This window comes from Bombina bombina, chromosome 1 (genome assembly GCF_027579735.1).
Source record: "Bombina bombina isolate aBomBom1 chromosome 1, aBomBom1.pri, whole genome shotgun sequence".
In the NCBI taxonomy this organism is placed as follows: Eukaryota; Metazoa; Chordata; class Amphibia; order Anura; family Bombinatoridae; genus Bombina; species Bombina bombina.
In genome coordinates, this window is record NC_069499.1 from 1,023,906,079 (window position 1) to 1,023,924,339 (window position 18,261).

General features: G+C 42.2%; 1 protein-coding gene across 2 annotated transcripts in view; it reads left to right on the plus strand.

The window, feature by feature from the left end:
- RPRD1B (regulation of nuclear pre-mRNA domain containing 1B) overlaps positions 1-18,261 on the plus strand; it is a 461,056-nt gene that overhangs the window by 124,928 nt on the left and 317,867 nt on the right. For both annotated transcript variants that reach the window (XM_053718581.1, XM_053718505.1), the window contains exon 3: positions 10,171-10,307. In XM_053718581.1, the coding sequence (XP_053574556.1) occupies positions 10,171-10,307 (137 nt within the window). The remainder of the gene's footprint in view (positions 1-10,170; positions 10,308-18,261) is intronic.

Genomic DNA, 18,261 nt, shown 5'->3' on the forward strand with positions numbered 1-18,261 from the left:
TGCCGCAGCTTTCTCCTCAAGCATCCTCTATTACTCCACCTATAAATTTTACACACTTGCCTCGGCTGAGGCCTCTTTTGGGATAAAGGTTCTTCAAGCAGTGCTGCCTTCCGTTTAGGTTCCCTGTCTTGTCCCTCCCTTATCATCTGTGTACTCTAGCTTGGGTATTGATTCCCAATAGTAATTAAATGATCCATGGACTCATTGTGTCATTAGAAAGAAAACAACATTTATGCTTACCTGATAAATTTATTTATTTCTTGACACAATGAGTCGACAGCCCGCCCTGTTCTTTGGACAGGTTGTTGATATTTTATAAACTTCAGACACCTCTGCACCTTGTTGCTTCCTTTCTCTCCTTTGCTTCGGTCGAATGACTGGGGTTGGAAGGAAGGGAGGTGATATTTAACAGCTTTGCTGTGGTGCTCTTTGCCGCCTCCTGCTGGGCAGGAGTGATATTCCCAATAGTAATTAGATAATCCGTGGACTCATCGTGTCAAGAAAGAATTAAATTTATAAGGTAAGCATAAATTTTGTTTTCTACTGTGACTGGAGGATGCCGGAGCTTCCTTCCTCAGGATACAAAGTGTAAAGTAAAATACTGATTTTATTTTATTTTTTTTCCATTCCTTAGTCACCTACATTTTCCTCCTTTTCACAAACTCTAGATTTTTCTTGGAAGTCTAGTATTCTTTGGAATAAGGCCAAATAATCTAAGAAATAATCGAACAAGTCTCCTCTTACAAATAACTTGAACCACCAATTCAGATTCTATTCTGATAGACAGTGGACCATTCTTTTCTCAAAGGGCCTAGTCACAGTATGTCCAGAATCTCTGGATTCTAACCATAATTGCCTATGGTCACAGTATGGCCTTCAGGCCAACATTTCCTTCGATGAAGGTTATTTTGGCTTTTTTTTTCCAGAAAGATCCTGTACAGACAGGTGTCCTTTTTTCTCCTAGCCCTTAACCTGGAACCTATAAGGTGTTAGTTCTAATTCCAGTTTTTATTCCAATTTGTTCTCCGTTCCCAAAAAACTTTATGGCCTTTTTTGGATCTTGAATCTTTAACAGGTTTATCAGAGTTCCTGCTTTCAAAATTGATTCTGTTTGGTCCATTATCCCCTAGTTCATCATGGTTCATTTATCTTCACAATAGATTTGAAGGATGCTAACCTCAGGAGACGTGGTTACCGTTTATCTTCTTACTTTGTGCAATCCTTTTTTTCTCACTTTTTTTTTTTTTACAAATAAGATACTTTTCTCTGTCTGTTTTTCAAGTTAAAGTCACTGCTGTGGCAGAGAGAGTCCTCTAGTTTCCTTATCAATAATGGGTCACTAATGAATTTTGTGAGACGGATAGCGTTAGTTTACTATTGCTTCATCTGAAAGAAGGGTTTCTTCTTCAGAGAGTTCTGTACCAGTTTGTGTATCCATGACTATTTAAGACCTTTATGGTCTTTTGTTTTATCCTCTCTAGCCCAGATGCATTGCCAGAACCAGGGATATTTAATCTCAGTTTCTAAAGGTTTCTACAGCTATTTGGTGTTTCATCTAGCTTTCCTTTTATTTCTTCATCTGTTGTACCACTCAGAGTCATTGTTCTCATCAAGCAGTTTTGCCAATTAGAAATTCTGATTGCTTCAGCTTGATCATGCAGAACAATGTTCCGTTTTTATTTTTTGGTCTTTACCACTGAGTCGGTATCCTTCTTTTTCTTTAATTTCATGTTTATCAAATGAATGGCCCAGAGATTAAACTCTTGATTCATAATCTAAATTTCTCCAACATAGGTGTGTCCGGTCCACGGCGTCATCCTTACTTGTGGGATATTCTCTTCCCCAACAGGAAATGGTATTCTCTTCCCCAACAGGAAATGGCAAAGAGCCCAGCAAAGCTGGTCACATGATCCCTCCTAGGCTCCGCCTACCCCAGTCATTCTCTTTGCCGTTGTACAGGCAACATCTCCACGGAGATGGCTTAGAGTTTTTTAGTGTTTAACTGTAGTTTTTATTATTCAATCAAGAGTTTGTTATTTTGAAATAGTGCTGGTATGTACTATTTACTCAGAAACAGAAAAGAGATGAAGATTTCTGTTTGTATGAGGAAAATGATTTTAGCAACCGTCACTAAAATCCATGGCTGTTCCACACAGGACTGTTGAGAGCAATTAACTTCAGTTGGGGGAACAATGAGCAGTCTCTTGCTGCTTGAGGTATGACACATTCTAACAAGACGATGTAATGCTGGAAGCTGTCATTTTCCCTCTGGGATCCGGTAAGCCATGTTTATTACGATTGTAAATAAGGGCTTCAAAAAGGGCTTATTAAGACTGTAGACTTTTTTTTGGGCTAAATCGATTGATTATTAACACATTTAGCCTTGAGGAATCATTTTATCTGGGTATTTTGATATAATAATATCGGCAGGCACTGTTTTAGACACCTTATTCTTTAGGGGCTTTCCCAAAGCATAGGCAGAGCCTCATTTTCGCGCCGGTGTTGCGCACTTGTTTTTGAGAGGCATGGCATGCAGTCGCATGTGAGAGGAGCTCTGATACTTAGAAAAGACTTTCTGAAGGCGTCATTTGGTATCGTATTCCCCTTGGGGCTTGGTTGGGTCTCAGCAAAGCAGATACCAGGGACTGTAAAGGGGTTAAAGTTCAAAACGGCTCCGGTTCCGTTATTTTAAGGCTTAAAGCTTCCAAATTTGGTGTGCAATACTTTTAAGGCTTTAAGACACTGTGGTGAAAATTTGGTAAATTTTGAACAATTCCTTCATGTTTTTTCGCATTTGCAGTAATAAAGTGTGTTCAGTTTAAAATTTAAAGTGACAGTAACGGTTTTATTTTAAAACGTTTTTTGTACTTGTTATCAAGTTTATGCCTGTTTAACATGTCTGAACTACCAGATAGACTGTGTTCTGAATGTGGGGAAGCCAGAATTCCTATTCATTTAAATAAATGTGATTTATGTGACAATGACAATGATGCCCAAGATGATTCCTCAAGTGAGGGGAGTAAGCATGGTACTGCATCATTCCCTCCTTCGTCTACACGAATCTTGCCCACTCAGGAGGCCCCTAGTACATCTAGCGCGCCAATACTCCTTACTATGCAACAATTAACGGCTGTAATGGATAATTCTGTCAAAAACATTTTAGCCAAAATGAACACTTATCAGCGTAAGCGCGACTGCTCTGTTTTAGATACTGAATAGCATGACGACGCTGATATTAATATTTCTGAAGGGCCCCTAACTCAGTCTGATGGGGCCAGGGAGGTTTTGTCTGAGGGAGAAATTACTGATTCAGGGAACATTTCTCAACAAGCTGAACCTGATGTGATTGCATTTAAATTTAAGTTGGAACATCTCCGCATTCTGCTTAAGGAGGTATTATCCACTCTGGATGATTGTGACAAGTTGGTCATCCCAGAGAAACTATGTAAAATGGACAAGTTCCTAGAGGTGCCGGGGCTCCCAGAAGCTTTTCCTATACCCAAGCGGGTGGCGGACATTGTTAATAAAGAATGGGAAAGGCCCGGTATTCCTTTCGTCCCTCCCCCCATATTTAAAAAATTGTTTCCTATGGTCGACCCCAGAAAGGACTTATGGCAGACAGTCCCCAAGGTCGAGGGAGCGGTTTCCACTTTAAACAAACGCACCACTATACCCATAGAGGATAGTTGTGCTTTCAAAGATCCTATGGATAAAAAATTAGAAGGTTTGCTTAAAAAGATGTTTGTTCAGCAGGGTTACCTTCTACAACCAATTTCATGCATTGTCCCTGTCGCTACAGCCGCATGTTTCTGGTTCGATGAGCTGATAAAGGCGGTCGACAGTGATTCTCCTCCTTATGAGGAGATTATGGACAGAATCAATGCTCTCAAATTGGCTAATTCTTTCACCCTAGACGCCACTTTGCAATTGGCTAGGTTAGCGGCTAAGAATTCTGGGTTTGCTATTGTGGCGCGCAGAGCGTTTTGGTTGAAATCTTGGTCGGCTGATGCGTCTTCCAAGAACAAGCTACTTAACATTCCTTTCAAGGGGAAAACGCTGTTTGGCCCTGACTTGAAAGAGATTATCTCGGATATCACTGGGGGTAAGGGCCACGCCCTTCCTCAGGATCGGCCTTTCAAGGCAAAAAATAAACCTAATTTTCGTCCCTTTCGTAGAAACGGACCAGCCCAAAGTGCTACGTCCTCTAAGCAAGAGGGTAATACTTCTCAAGCCAAGCCAGCTTGGAGACCAATGCAAGGCTGGAACAAGGGAAAGCAGGCCAAGAAACCTGCCACTGCTACCAAGACAGCATGAAATGTTGGCCCCCGATCCGGGACCGGATCTGGTGGGGGGCAGACTCTCTCTCTTCGCTCAGGCTTGGGCAAGAGATGTTCTGGATCCTTGGGCGCTAGAAATAGTCTCCCAAGGTTATCTTCTGGAATTCAAGGGACTTCCCCCAAGGGGGAGGTTCCACAGGTCTCAGTTGTCTTCAGACCACATAAAAAGACAGGCATTCTTACATTGTGTAGAAGACCTGTTAAAAATGGGAGTGATTCATCCCGTTCCATTAAGAGAACAAGGGATGGGGTTCTACTCCAATCTGTTTATAGTTCCCAAAAAAGAGGGAACGTTCAGACCAATCTTAGATCTCAAGATCTTAAACAAGTTTCTCAAGGTTCCATCGTTCAAGATGGAAACCATTCGAACTATTCTTCCTTCCATCCAGGAAGGTCAATTCATGACCACGGTGGATTTAAAGGATGCGTATCTACATATTCCTATCCACAAGGAACATCATCGGTTCCTGAGGTTTGCATTCCTGGACAAACATTACCAGTTTGTGGCGCTTCCTTTCGGATTAGCCACTGCTCCAAGGATTTTCACAAAGGTACTAGGGTCCCTTCTAGCTGTGCTAAGACCAAGGGGCATTGCTGTAGTACCTTACTTGGACGACATTCTGATTCAAGCGTCGTCCCTTCCTCAAGCAAAGGCTCACACGGACATTGTCCTGGCCTTTCTCAGATCTCACGGATGGAAAGTGAACGTGGAAAAGAGTTCTCTATCTCCGTCAACAAGGGTTCCCTTCTTGGGAACAATAATAGACTCCTTAGAAATGAGGATTTTTCTGACAGAGGCCAGAAAAACAAAACTTCTAGACTCTTGTCGGATACTCCATTCCGTTCCTCTTCCTTCCATAGCTCAGTGCATGGAAGTGATCGGGTTGATGGTAGCGGCAATGGACATAGTTCCTTTTGCACGCATTCATCTAAGACCATTACAACTGTGCATGCTCAGTCAGTGGAATGGGGACTATACAGACTTGTCTCCGAAGATACAAGTAAATCAGAGGACCAGAGACTCACTCCGTTGGTGGCTGTCCCTGGACAACCTGTCACGAGGGATGACATTCCGCAGACCAGAGTGGGTCATTGTCACGACCGACGCCAGTCTGATGGGCTGGGGCGCGGTCTGGGGATCCCTGAAAGCTCAGGGTCTTTGGTCTCGGGAAGAATCTCTTCTACCGATAAATATTCTGGAACTGAGAGCGATATTCAATGCTCTCAAGGCTTGGCCTCAGCTTGCGAGGGCCAAGTTCATACGGTTTCAATCAGACAACATGACAACTGTTGCGTACATCAACCATCAGGGGGGAACAAGGAGTTCCCTGGCGATGGAAGAAGTGACCAAAATCATTCTATGGGCGGAGTCTCACTCCTGCCACCTGTCTGCTATCCACATCCCAGGAGTGGAAAATTGGGAAGCGGATTTTCTGAGTCGTCAGACATTGCATCCGGGGGAGTGGGAACTCCATCCGGAAATCTTTGCCCAAGTCACTCAGCTGTGGGGCATTCCAGACATGGATCTGATGGCCTCTCGTCAGAACTTCAAAGTTCCTTGCTACGGGTCCAGATCCAGGGATCCCAAGGTGGCTCTAGTGGATGCACTAGTAGCACCTTGGACCTTCAAACTAGCTTATGTGTTCCCGCCGTTTCCTCTCATCCCCAGGCTGGTAGCCAGGATCAATCAGGAGAGGGCGTCGGTGATCTTGATAGCTCCTGCGTGGCCACGCAGGACTTGGTACGCAGATCTGGTGAATATGTCATCGGCTCCTCCTTGGAAGCTACCTTTGAGACGAGACCTTCTTGTTCAGGGTCCGTTCGAACATCCGAATCTGGTTTCACTCCAGCTGACTGCTTGGAGATTGAACGCTTGATCTTATCGAAGCGAGGATTCTCAGATTCTGTTATCGATACTCTTGTTCAGGCCAGAAAGCCTGTAACTAGAAAGATTTACCACAAAATTTGCAAAAAATATATCTGTTGGTGTGAATCTAAAGGATTCCCTTGGGACAAGGTTAAGATTCCTAGGATTCTATCCTTCCTTCAAGAAGGATTGGAAAAAGGATTATCTGCAAGTTCCCTGAAGGGACAGATTTCTGCCTTGTCTGTGTTACTTCACAAAAAGCTGGCCGCTGTGCCAGATGTTCAAGCCTTTGTTCAGGCTCTGGTTAGAATTAAGCCTGTTTACAAACCTTTGACTCCTCCTTGGAGTCTCAATTTAGTTCTTTCAGTTCTTCAGGGGGTTCCGTTTGAACCCTTGCATTCCGTTGATATTAAGTTATTATCTTGGAAAGTTTTGTTTTTAGTTGCAATTTCTTCTGCTAGAAGAGTTTCAGAATTATCTGCTCTGCAGTGTTCTCCTCCTTATCTGGTGTTCCATGCAGATAAGGTGGTTTTACGTACTAAACCTGGTTTTCTTCCAAAAGTTGTTTCTAACAAAAACATTAACCAGGAGATTATCGTACCTTCTCTGTGTCCGAAACCAGTTTCAAAGAAGGAACGTTTGTTGCACAATTTGGATGTTGTTCGCGCTCTAAAATTCTATTTAGATGCTACAAAGGATTTTAGACAAACATCTTCCTTGTTTGTTGTTTATTCTGGTAAAAGGAGAGGTCAAAAAGCAACTTCTACCTCTCTCTCTTTTTGGATTAAAAGCATCATCAGATTGGCTTACGAGACTGCCGGACGGCAGCCTCCCGAAAGAATCACAGCTCATTCCACTAGGGCTGTGGCTTCCACATGGGCCTTCAAGAACGAGGCTTCTGTTGATCAGATATGTAGGGCAGCGACTTGGTCTTCACTGCACACTTTTACCAAATTTTACAAGTTTGATACTTTTGCTTCTTCTGAGGCTATTTTTGGGAGAAAGGTTTTGCAAGCCGTGGTGCCTTCCATTTAGGTGACCTGATTTGCTCCCTCCCTTCATCCGTGTCCTAAAGCTTTGGTATTGGTTCCCACAAGTAAGGATGACGCCGTGGACCGGACACACCTATGTTGGAGAAAACAGAATTTATGTTTACCTGATAAATTACTTTCTCCAACGGTGTGTCCGGTCCACGGCCCGCCCTGGTTTTTTTAATCAGGTCTGATAATTTATTTTCTTTAACTACAGTCACCACGGTACCATATGGTTTCTCCTATGCAAATATTCCTCCTTAACGTCGGTCGAATGACTGGGGTAGGCGGAGCCTAGGAGGGATCATGTGACCAGCTTTGCTGGGCTCTTTGCCATTTCCTGTTGGGGAAGAGAATACCATTTCCTGTTGGGGAAGAGAATATCCCACAAGTAAGGATGACGCCGTGGACCGGACACACCGTTGGAGAAAGTAATTTATCAGGTAAACATAAATTCTGTTTTTTCAACAAGATAGCTGAAACATTTCTTGGGGCAAGGAAGCCTGTAAGAAGTACTTTTATCATCAGTATGGAATGTTTTATATTTTCTAGTGTGATTTAATATAATTTTACAAAATAATCTGTAAATTTCATATAAGGTATTTGACATTGAAATCTCTGTTCTAGATCTGGTCAAAGTAAGTCTAATTGTTAAAGGGACATTTTAGTCAAAATTAAATTTTCATAATTCAGATAAGGCTGAATTTTTTGCTTTTTTCTCATGGAATTCTTTTTTGAAAGCTAAACCTAGTTAGGCTCATTTGCTAATTTCTAAGCCATTAAGGCTGCCTCTTAGTGCATTTTGAGTTTTTTACAACTAGACAGTGCTAGTTTGTGTGTGTCCGATAACATTGTGCTCACTGACTGGCTAAAATGCAGTCTGCAGAGGCTTAGATACAAGTGGCTTGATTTATCATGCAACGGCGGACAGGGGCATACATATGCGCCCCTGTCCGCCGCAGCTCACCTCTGGCGGATTGAATTCCGCTGGCTGAATTCAGCATTGCACAAGAACGCTATTTTGCACTCTTGTGCAACGCCGCCCCCTGCCCAAGCACAGCCAATCACCCGTGGGCAGGAGCTGTCAATCTCCCTGGTCGGACGAGACCTGGGATATTGAAATTCTCCACCTAAGAGGAGGAGAAGAGGTTAGTGAAGCAGCGGTATGATGTACAGACTGCAGGTTCTCTTGGGGGGCCAAGGCAGGCGAAGCCTTTGATAAATTGACCCCAAGGTAATTACAGAGGTAAAACATATATTAATATAACCATGTTGGTTATGCAGAACTGGGGGATGGTTAATAAAGGGCTTGTCTATCTTTTAAGCAATATAATTTCTGGAGTAGACTGTCCTTTTTCAGAGATTTTTTTTTCCTTAGGACCTTATTGCTTTTAAGAGTTTCTCATCTTTTTAACTTATAAATTGTTTAAATATTCTGCTTATTTTGAAAGTGATTGTCTGTCTTATGCAGTTTTTTTCACTAGCACAGTGTCTGATTTTTTTATTTTTTAAATTTCCAATCAGGAAATTGTAGTTTAATTATTTTTTTTTGTCCTAAATATAAAAAAATTAAAAAAAACTATTTTACCAAATGGCTTCCCATAATTAAAACATACTCTTTCATCTCAAAAACAAATACTTTTCCCTTTTTTTAAGTTCTGACACTTTTATGGATCTAGTCCTATGGGACTGGTTTCTGTATCAATAGATCTCTAATGCGAGAGAACCTTATAATTAAAAGTTGGAAGGGATTAGGAGGCGGAATTAAAGTTTGGGGAGAAATTATTTAGCTAAGATTAGATATGAGAGGAGGAGCAGATAATAATAAGAATTTAGTGAGGGTCTGATATGGGCTAGAAGTGGAGAGTCGGGAGAGGATTTATAGGGTCCCCCCCCCCCCCTTTTTTTTATTTTTGTTAGATGTTTAACTGCTATATATGTTGTTGATTTCTTTATCTTATAGTGGTCAAATAACGATCTGTTTGTTTGGCAGTGTATTTGTACAATGCGTCAAATATGTTTCTGTATAATATTTTCCTTTTTTTTTTTTTTTTTTTTTTTTTTTTTTTTTAACACCCTGCGTGGTGCTTTGGGAAAAAAAGAGATTATAATTTTGTTTTCACTGTTGGATTATAAATAAATAAATAAATTAAAAAATATGTTGTAATATAATTAAGTGTTTCACTTTTTTGTCCTATTTTAAATTTTTAAAGAGTATTTAACTTGTTCTCATCCTATTTTTATATTATAAAAATAAAATGTGTCCACTTATGAGTCAGACTAAAGTTGTTACTTTAGCTTCTTGGTTAAAGATCTTATTAAGTATAGCAGAAAGTTTACCAGATAAATTAATTTCTTTCATGGCGGTGAGAGTTCTTGAGACCCGACCTCTTATTTTTACAATTGGCGACTGTTTAGTATGCACCATATTACCCAGCTTTGTCCTTTCCTACTTCTCTATTATTATGTTAGACTGGGATATCAGAGATGTGAGAGAGATTGAAAGCTTGTGGAATGTTGGGTAGCTCCCTCCACGTGGCCAGAAGTTGAATTCCCAGGAATAATAGCTGTTGACTCTTAACACCATGAAAGAAATTTATTTATCAGGTAAGCATTTAATTTTTTTTAAGTAGTTATAAAGAAGTTTGCTCGATTGGCAAATGAAATGCGTTAGGCTGCGTCCTGTAAAGTTATGTATTTGCCAGTGGAGTAAAGCCGATGCTTTAGAGATTTGACTTAACTGTTTGATCCTGTGGCACTGGACACAGAGGAGTGAGAAAATCGGTCAATTTTGCATTTTTATTAAGTAAATTTCTTTGCACATTAGCAACTTTTAATTAAACTGCATTTGAATTGCACTTGTGTATTTTTGGTGTTTTCTCCACCTGTTCCCTTGTTTGTTGCTCACACTCCCTATTTCTGTTCCTTCTTGTAGTGAAGCAGATGATGGATGCAGGAAGCCATTGGAGAGGTTGCTGCACATCTGGCAGGAACGCAGCGTCTACAGTTCAGAGTTTATTCAGCAGATCAGAATGGCAATTGATAATGAGGACAGTCCAAGGGAGCCCCAAGGTACAGCTCCCCAAGGGAACCCCACGTACCAGCACATTTCCTGCCCTGTGTGCGAGACACGGGCGTGAGTGTTACCGCTGCCTGCAGAGCACATCCTTTTAACCCCTTCTATACCAAAGGTGCCCTCATCAGATTATAATGTCTATTCATAAACCTGCACCCAGCAGTTTTATAGTTTTTATTTACAAACCAAGGTATTTTGGTAGCCTGATGTGTACAAAGTAAAGAGCTATCTCGGCAGATAAAGTATATTCCAATGCAGTAGCAGAATTTTTACATTGAAAATTGCTGTTATTTCTCCCTACTTTGAGGGTTGCATATTTAACCCCTTAACGACCACGATGTACCCTGTATGTCGCTGGTCGTTAAGGGATTTTCTTGGTATAACAGCGTGGGTCTTGCCGCGAGTGGCAAGACTGTGCTATTAGACCCTCCCTCCTGCAGCGGCAAGACTGCGCTATTAAAAAAGTCACCCCCATTGAAAGACCAGTGAGATACGTTGCTAGTTGTTAAGGGGTTAAAAGCTATACACAAAAAACGTGCTGACCCCCTGAATTAATAAAAAATATATATATATTTTTGGAATGGAGGGAATATTATTCTGGCTCATATTAAAAAATACAGAGATTAAGCAACATTGTGTTGATCGTTGCACTCATTTAAAGGGACTCTCAACATCTGGTAGTTTTAACAATTTTCAGGAGTCTTCCAATTAATATACTTGCCAAATGTGAACATTTTCAGAATATGGTTGCTGTGAAGGTTTTTCAGTGGCAAAATTGAGTTATTTTCTTTAGTTATTAGACATGCTAGCCGCTGTCATTTTACTAAAAAAATTTTTTTAAGCAGAACTTGCATTGTTTTGTTGTGTTTTTTTATTTTATTACCTTATCTGAGACAAATATTTTAGGGTGAGGCTTGTAAACCTGCACTACGTACCTCCAATTCTCAGAAATGTAAAACCTGCAATTTTCAGAATTAGATCACAGGTATAGGGGACAAAATAAATTATGAAAGTATATTGCAACCGTGTTGTTTTGGGTTTGCGTTTTTCTTTCTTTTTCTTTTCTTTCTATGAATATTTAACCATTTTATGTTGCAAAATGTATTTAAAAATGTTTCATGTCCCACTTTCCATATAATATTGATTCAAATTGGAGGTTTGTGTTTGACTAAATTTTGTAGTGTTTACTCAGGAAAAGTATTTTCCCCAGCAAGACAAACCCTGGTAATTTCAGGAAGCTTACAGGGTTTGTCTCGCTGGGGGGACTGGTGTGCCTCAGCTCACCTCTCACGCACCACTGGTGGTGCATGCAAACACGTGAGTTGCCATTTGCTGCATTTCACTTGTCCTAACATACTCACCCTATGAAATGCCTCCATTTCCCCTTTCTCATATATCTCTAGTATCGTTTGGGACTTAGGATCCCTACCATTGGAGAGCCGATTCGCTGGGTCACTAATGCACTCTGAAGCCTGTATATCCTATGGGTTTTGGTTTGTGGATCACCATCTGATTAAAGGAACATTACATTGCACATTTCATTCATATAAGGACATATTTTATGTTATTCCCTGATCATACACTTGTGTTTTGTATTTTTACACTTTCTAATGTTGTAGTGATTAATTATACACTACCTTATTGCTATTATTTTTATTTTTGATATTTTATTTGTTATTGATTTTGTCACATTTTATCTAATCTATATTACCTAGATTGGATATTGTTACAGTTACATCGTATTCACTACCTGTTGCACCTTTTATTGTTGCATCTTACATTGTAGCACCTTATATTAACACTTCATGTAGTGTTATATAATCTTTTATTCACACAATTTTAGCCACATATATTTTAGCGCATATATTTTTAGGTATGTACATGTGTATATTTATTTAGATATACTAGGTTCCTTGTGTTTGTCTCACATACTGGTATCACTGAATATTGGTGGACGCCCCCTAATTAATTACAGTGCGGCGCTGGTACTCCATCTGGTGCACTTACATACAATTGTGTTCATTTGCACAAGATAACCAGCGTAGTAATTCCGTAGATACAACCTCTATGTAGAATTGCTGGATACAGTATTTTTGAAAGACAAGAGACTGCTATGTTGTAATATGGCGCATACGCTTTACTAGAATAAAGGGGTATCAAACCCAAATTTTTTATTTTCTGTTTCAGATAGAGCAGGCGATTTTAAACAACTTTCTAATTTACTTCTATTATACCATTTTTTTGGTATCTTTTGCTTAGGAGCCGGCCCATTTTTTATTATTATTATTTGCAAGAGATGGCAGCACTATTTCCTGCCTTGTAGTGCTCCAGATGCCTACCTAGGTATCTGTTCAACATAGAATATCATGGGAATGAAACACATTTTACAATAGAAGTAAATTGGACACTTTTTTTAAAATTGTATGCTCTGTCTGAATAACAAAATAATATTATTGGGTTTCATATCCCTTTAAGGATTCTGTTAAAAACATAAATTATGCTTACGTTCATTTTCTTCCTTGGGAAAGAGTCCACAGCTGCATTCATTACTTGTGGGAAATAAGAACCTGGCCACCAGGAGGAGGCAAAGACACACCAGCCAAAGGCTCAAATACTCCTCCCACTTCTCCTATCCCCCAGTCATTCTGCCGAGGAACAAGGATCAGTGGAAGAAATATCAAGGTGAAAGGGTGCCAGAAGACTATACACGAAAAACGCCTCATAAAACGGGCGGTGGGCTGTGGACTCTTTCCCATGGAAGAAAATGAAATTATCAGGTAAGCATAATTTGTTTTTCTTCCTAATGGGAAAGAGTCCACAGCCGCATTCATTACTTGTAAGAAAATTATACCCAAGCCAAAGAGGACACTGAATGCCAAGAACGGGAAGGTAAGAGGCGGCCCAATCTGAGGGCACCAGGACTGAACCACATCCCATAAATAAAGTCTTGCTTTATTCAAAAGCAGGGGGCAAAAAAACAAGAAGAAAAAGAAATGGGCCCCAACGACACAAACAACAGTCCCAAGCCTGGGTAAAAACCACGTGCAACATCACCGAGCCAACAGGACTCGAAGCGCACTATCGCCCAAAGGCAGATCCCGTACACATGCCCCCATAAGGGAACCCTGACCAACAACCCCTCAAAGGAAGAAGCAAGGTAGAGGGATAACGAACCAGAACCCTGTCTTCCAAAAGACAGATCAAACTAAATTGGGAGACTCCGAAAAGCCTCACTAGATGCCAGAAAAAAGGGTATCATCAGCCAAATGTGACCAAGTCAGAGACCGAGAGAGAACAAAAAGTATCTTGAAACAGAAAACTGCACAGACGACTAAGTAGCACGCTATAGTGTAGCCACAGATAAAGGGGAAAAAAAAACCTTGTCCAGTTACCCAGCTGGAGGGAACCAAGGAGTTCGCCTTAAACCGAAAGAGACAGACGCGCCTCCCTACGAGAACCCCGTAAATCGGGAGAAAAGGAACCAGCAAAAACCAAGTTCCTAGACAAAACACCCCTCCATGGAGGGAAAATTCAGAGATCCAAACCCCCCCCCCCCAAGAGCTCAGAGAGCACCCCAACAGGGACCCACTGTATCTAAAAGAAACAGCTGCAAAGTCAAAGGATGACCAGAACCACAGCTTAGGATCCTTAGATAAACAGGGACCCCCTCCACAACCACAGAAGCGCCGCAACGAGGACCGCCCACACACGGAAAGACCAACCTGTCAGCGACAGTGAAAAGTCTAGGGACAGTGTCTCCCCCCCCCCCCCCCCGAACGAGAGGGAGGAAACCCCACCAGCCACCTCGAAGAGTGTGACCAGAAACACGGGCCACCATCAGAGGAACACCGAACCCAGAAGTCCATTCCCAAGGGCATCTCCATCCCTTAAGCAGAACAAAAGGAACACACCCCCAGAGAAAAAAGTATTCCAAGGAAAGACGGAGGACAAGGGAAACCTTCCCCCCCGGACACAAACTCGACCCAGGGGTCAACACAACTACCCGAGGTAGCAATCTCGTGGCCCCACAGCAGATACCGGTGGGGACGATCTGAAGACAAAGTGACCCTACTAAGGCACTACACAGGATGCTGATGCAAGGTTAGAGCACCAGAACAACGAACCCCCAAAGTAAGTCTAGAACACATTCCCGCACCGAAAAAACAAAGGCCCCGGGAGCCATAATTAGGGGACCCAACACTTTAAGGAGAAAAAAGGAAGAACCCCTTCCAGACACAACCCGAACGCCAGCGGGAAAGAAACCGGGACAAGTATAGACAGAACTATACCAACACCACCTGGAACCCCAACTCAATCCCAGATCCACAAAGAGACCTGAAGAAAAGGACTCCGACCAAAATTCCGGTCAGACACTCCTCACCCGTGGAAGGAACCCGAAAAAACAACGGGAAAACTAGCAAAAACTAAGAAAGGACCGTGAAAAAATGCAGAACCGATCTCAAGGCGATAGAACCACGACACAGAGCAAAACTCTGCGACATTCAGAAACTAGGGTCCCACAGTGGCGCACGACCCTAAGAGGGTGGAGAGAATTCTGGAAAAAAACAGAACCAGAAACGAAACTAACAAGGCGACCCCAATAAAACCGGGTTCCAGCTAGAAGAGGCCTCCAGCAGCGAAAAAGGCAAACCAGGACCCCATGTGGCAAGACACAGGCTATCCACCCCACAGCACTTCTTCTGGATCACAGAGAATGCAGACATGATCCCGCTATGTCTCGCATACTGACAAGCGCTCCACCGCTGATCCACGAAGAGGATCCATTAAAAGTGGAACGAAACGAGGTCCAGAGACCCTAGGAGTCGAAAACCACCCAAAGGGTAGCAAGAAGACCAAGGACCAAAAACCGCCCTAGCGGAGAAGGCTCCCCTGAAAGGAGAACCAAAACGACGTGGTGGAAGCCACCGACCCAGTCCCGGGAGAGAGTGGCATGCCCAATCTCTCCCGCCAGGCGCAACAGGCGTCACTGACAACTCAACAAAGTGCACACAAATTCTGGACCCAACAGTCCGGGAACAACCTCCAAGGAAGTAACAGAAAGCAAGTCCATCCCAGAAATTCCAGAGGGAACAATCAAATAAAAAAGTATCTTAACTGGATGAAAGAAAAGAAGGCAGCCCGAAGGCATCCACCAAAAAAAAAAACTCTAGGAAAGGACACGAGCGACTGACAGGAGACAATCAAAATCCCAAATAGTCTAGTTCGAAGCACCATTCGATGACACAGTCCCCGACTGATAGAGGAGAGGATCCCCCAATAAGTCGTAAAGACGACGGAGTAGAACGCGCAGCTCGATAACGAAAGGTGTAACATGGAGGAATATTCACCCCCGGAGGTAACTGAATAGACCCACCCGAAATATGGACACCCAGGATAATCGGGCAAGAACACAACCGCGCAGAAACCTCCGCATCCTGCAGGCGAACCAGCACCATCAAGATATTGAAGCGGAAATGACCCGCCATCTCCAGGGGAAACAAACCTCCCTGTGCGGAGGGAGAATTAACATTAGGGTTACCCACAAATGTAGAGGAAGGGTGCTGTTGGGAATCCGCCGTCTGAGGAACAGAACCCCCAGAGGCTGATGGCTCAATAGGCCCCTCGCTCCCCGAGCCTGAGGAACCAGGCGCTCTAAGAAGGCACAAGAGACAGGACTGATAAACCTGCGTCAGTGGGGCCGAAGCAAGAGGAAGAATCGGAATCAGAAATGACAGTCTCATCTTCAGAATCCTTCATGGTTAAAACCAAAGAGAAAATTAGGACAATATAAAAAATAAACGACACCTGACACCTACAATGGCTGGGGCACTCCCCACCTTCTATGACCAGATCCAAACGAAGTAGAAAATCTTCGTCGCCACACGGTCAGGAATGTGGAAGCGAAACAAACCCAGCGTGACAACGCTTGGTCATAAGGTGGACCGTAAAGTCCAAAAAAGCGTGCCAGACAAAATGCAGCAACTAGGCCCCACTAAATCCTACAAGCAATTCTCCCGTCTTAGCCCCAGAGCCAATACCAAATACACAAAGCAGGAAAATCACATAAGAAACATGATTAAGGAAACCCACCCTGTTCACAAATCCCCCCCCTAAGGAAGGACTTATCCCATGATTCCCAGATTTGAACAGAGGAGTCTCACTGAGACCCATACCTATCTGTCACGTAACAACATAACATTCATATTGATAAAATGAAACAATCTTACCGGAATCTACGCCGTGGAACAGGAACACGGCTCTTTAAGTGTGACGGATAGTAGTGTCGCCTCCGTCATGGACTTGAGAGAAGACAGCAGGTAGGAAAGCGAAAGGGTCGGCAACGCCAAGTGCTAGAGGATCTGTTAATACGAATTGGGATGGTGTCGCAGAGAGAACTCCCACTGCATCTCCGGACACCCACTTCTCTGGCAACCTCCTGGGACAAAAGGCAAAGAATGATTGGGGGATAGGGGAAGTGGGAGGAGTATTTGAGCCTTTGGCTGGTGTGTCTTTGCCTCCTTCTGGTGGCCAGGTTCTTATTTCCCACAAGTAATAAATGTGGCTGTGGACTATTTCCCATTAGGAAGAAGAAAAAAAATAGTGCTAGGATACAAAAATTTAATTTCTGTCTGAGATTTTCAATATAGTGAATAATTGGATTTTGAAAAATGACCGTAAAGGTCAAGATAAGTACACAAATGAAATAAAAATAAGATTGAAAAGTGATGCCACTTAAATGTCAAGTGCTATTGATTTATGACCTGAAAATCATTTTCAAGCCAAGCACAGCACTTGGAAATATAAGGAGGCAGTTTTTGGCTGTTACCTTACTGAAGTTATATGTTGTTGAATGTTTTGCTTTACATTCCTTTAGTGGAATTATAAATGTTTATTTTTAGTTGTTTTTAATACATCTTATTTGAGAGTGTGATTATTAGGTTGGAAAACTAAACTGCCTCCATTAACATCTCAGTAGGTAAGCATCTCAGAGGCTGTGGAAAAGCTTATAAGATTCCCAGCCTGTTCTTCAGCCTTGAGAATTTTTCTCTGTGGCGCACAAAGGCCATGTGTGGTAAAAATGGCTCCTGCAATAGACTTCTATAGTTTAGCAATTCCATTTTTATAAGGCACTTTAGAACTCTTTGGTGTTGTGTGTTTTTTTTTTTTATTGATGTAAATCCTAGTTGTCTGCTACTTGTGATGTAAGTCCCAGCGTATATGGATTGTGGTTAACGTGTAGCTATTGGGATGCCATATTATGAGGATCCAACATTAAGCATCTCATGTCAAGACACTAGCTGGTAATGTGCACACTGTTTTGGTGGCCAATTACAGGACTAACTGAGATAGTTATACTTCCTTTTTGAGCACATTGATGCCCAAACAAAAGGACTGCCTAGTAGATTTCTCTTGTTAAGTGTGTTCAGTCCACGGGTCATCCATTACTTATGGGATATATTCTCCTTCCCAACAGGAAGTTGCAAGAGGATCACCCAAGCAGAGCTGCTATATAGCTCCTCCCCTCACATGTCATATCCAGTCATTCTCTTGCAAGTCTCAACAAAGAAGGAGGTCGCGAGAGGAGATAGGAGTTTTTTGCCTAATTATTCTTCAATCAAAAGTTTGTTATTTTAAAATAGCACCGGAGTGTGCTGTTTTTTTTCTCTCAGGCAGTATTTAGAAGAAGAATCTGCCTGCGTTTTCTATGATCTTAGCAGACGTAACTAAGATCCACTGGCTGTTCTCGCACATTCTGAGGAGTGGGGTAACTTCAGAAAAGGGAATAGCATGCGGGGTTCCCCGCAAATGAGGTATGTGCAGTAATATTTTCTAGGAATGGAATTGACTAAGGAAACACTGCTGTTACCCATATGATGTAAGTACAGCCTTTAATGCAGTAGTAGCGACTGGTATCAGGCTGATAAATGTATGCGCAGTTGAGTTATTTTC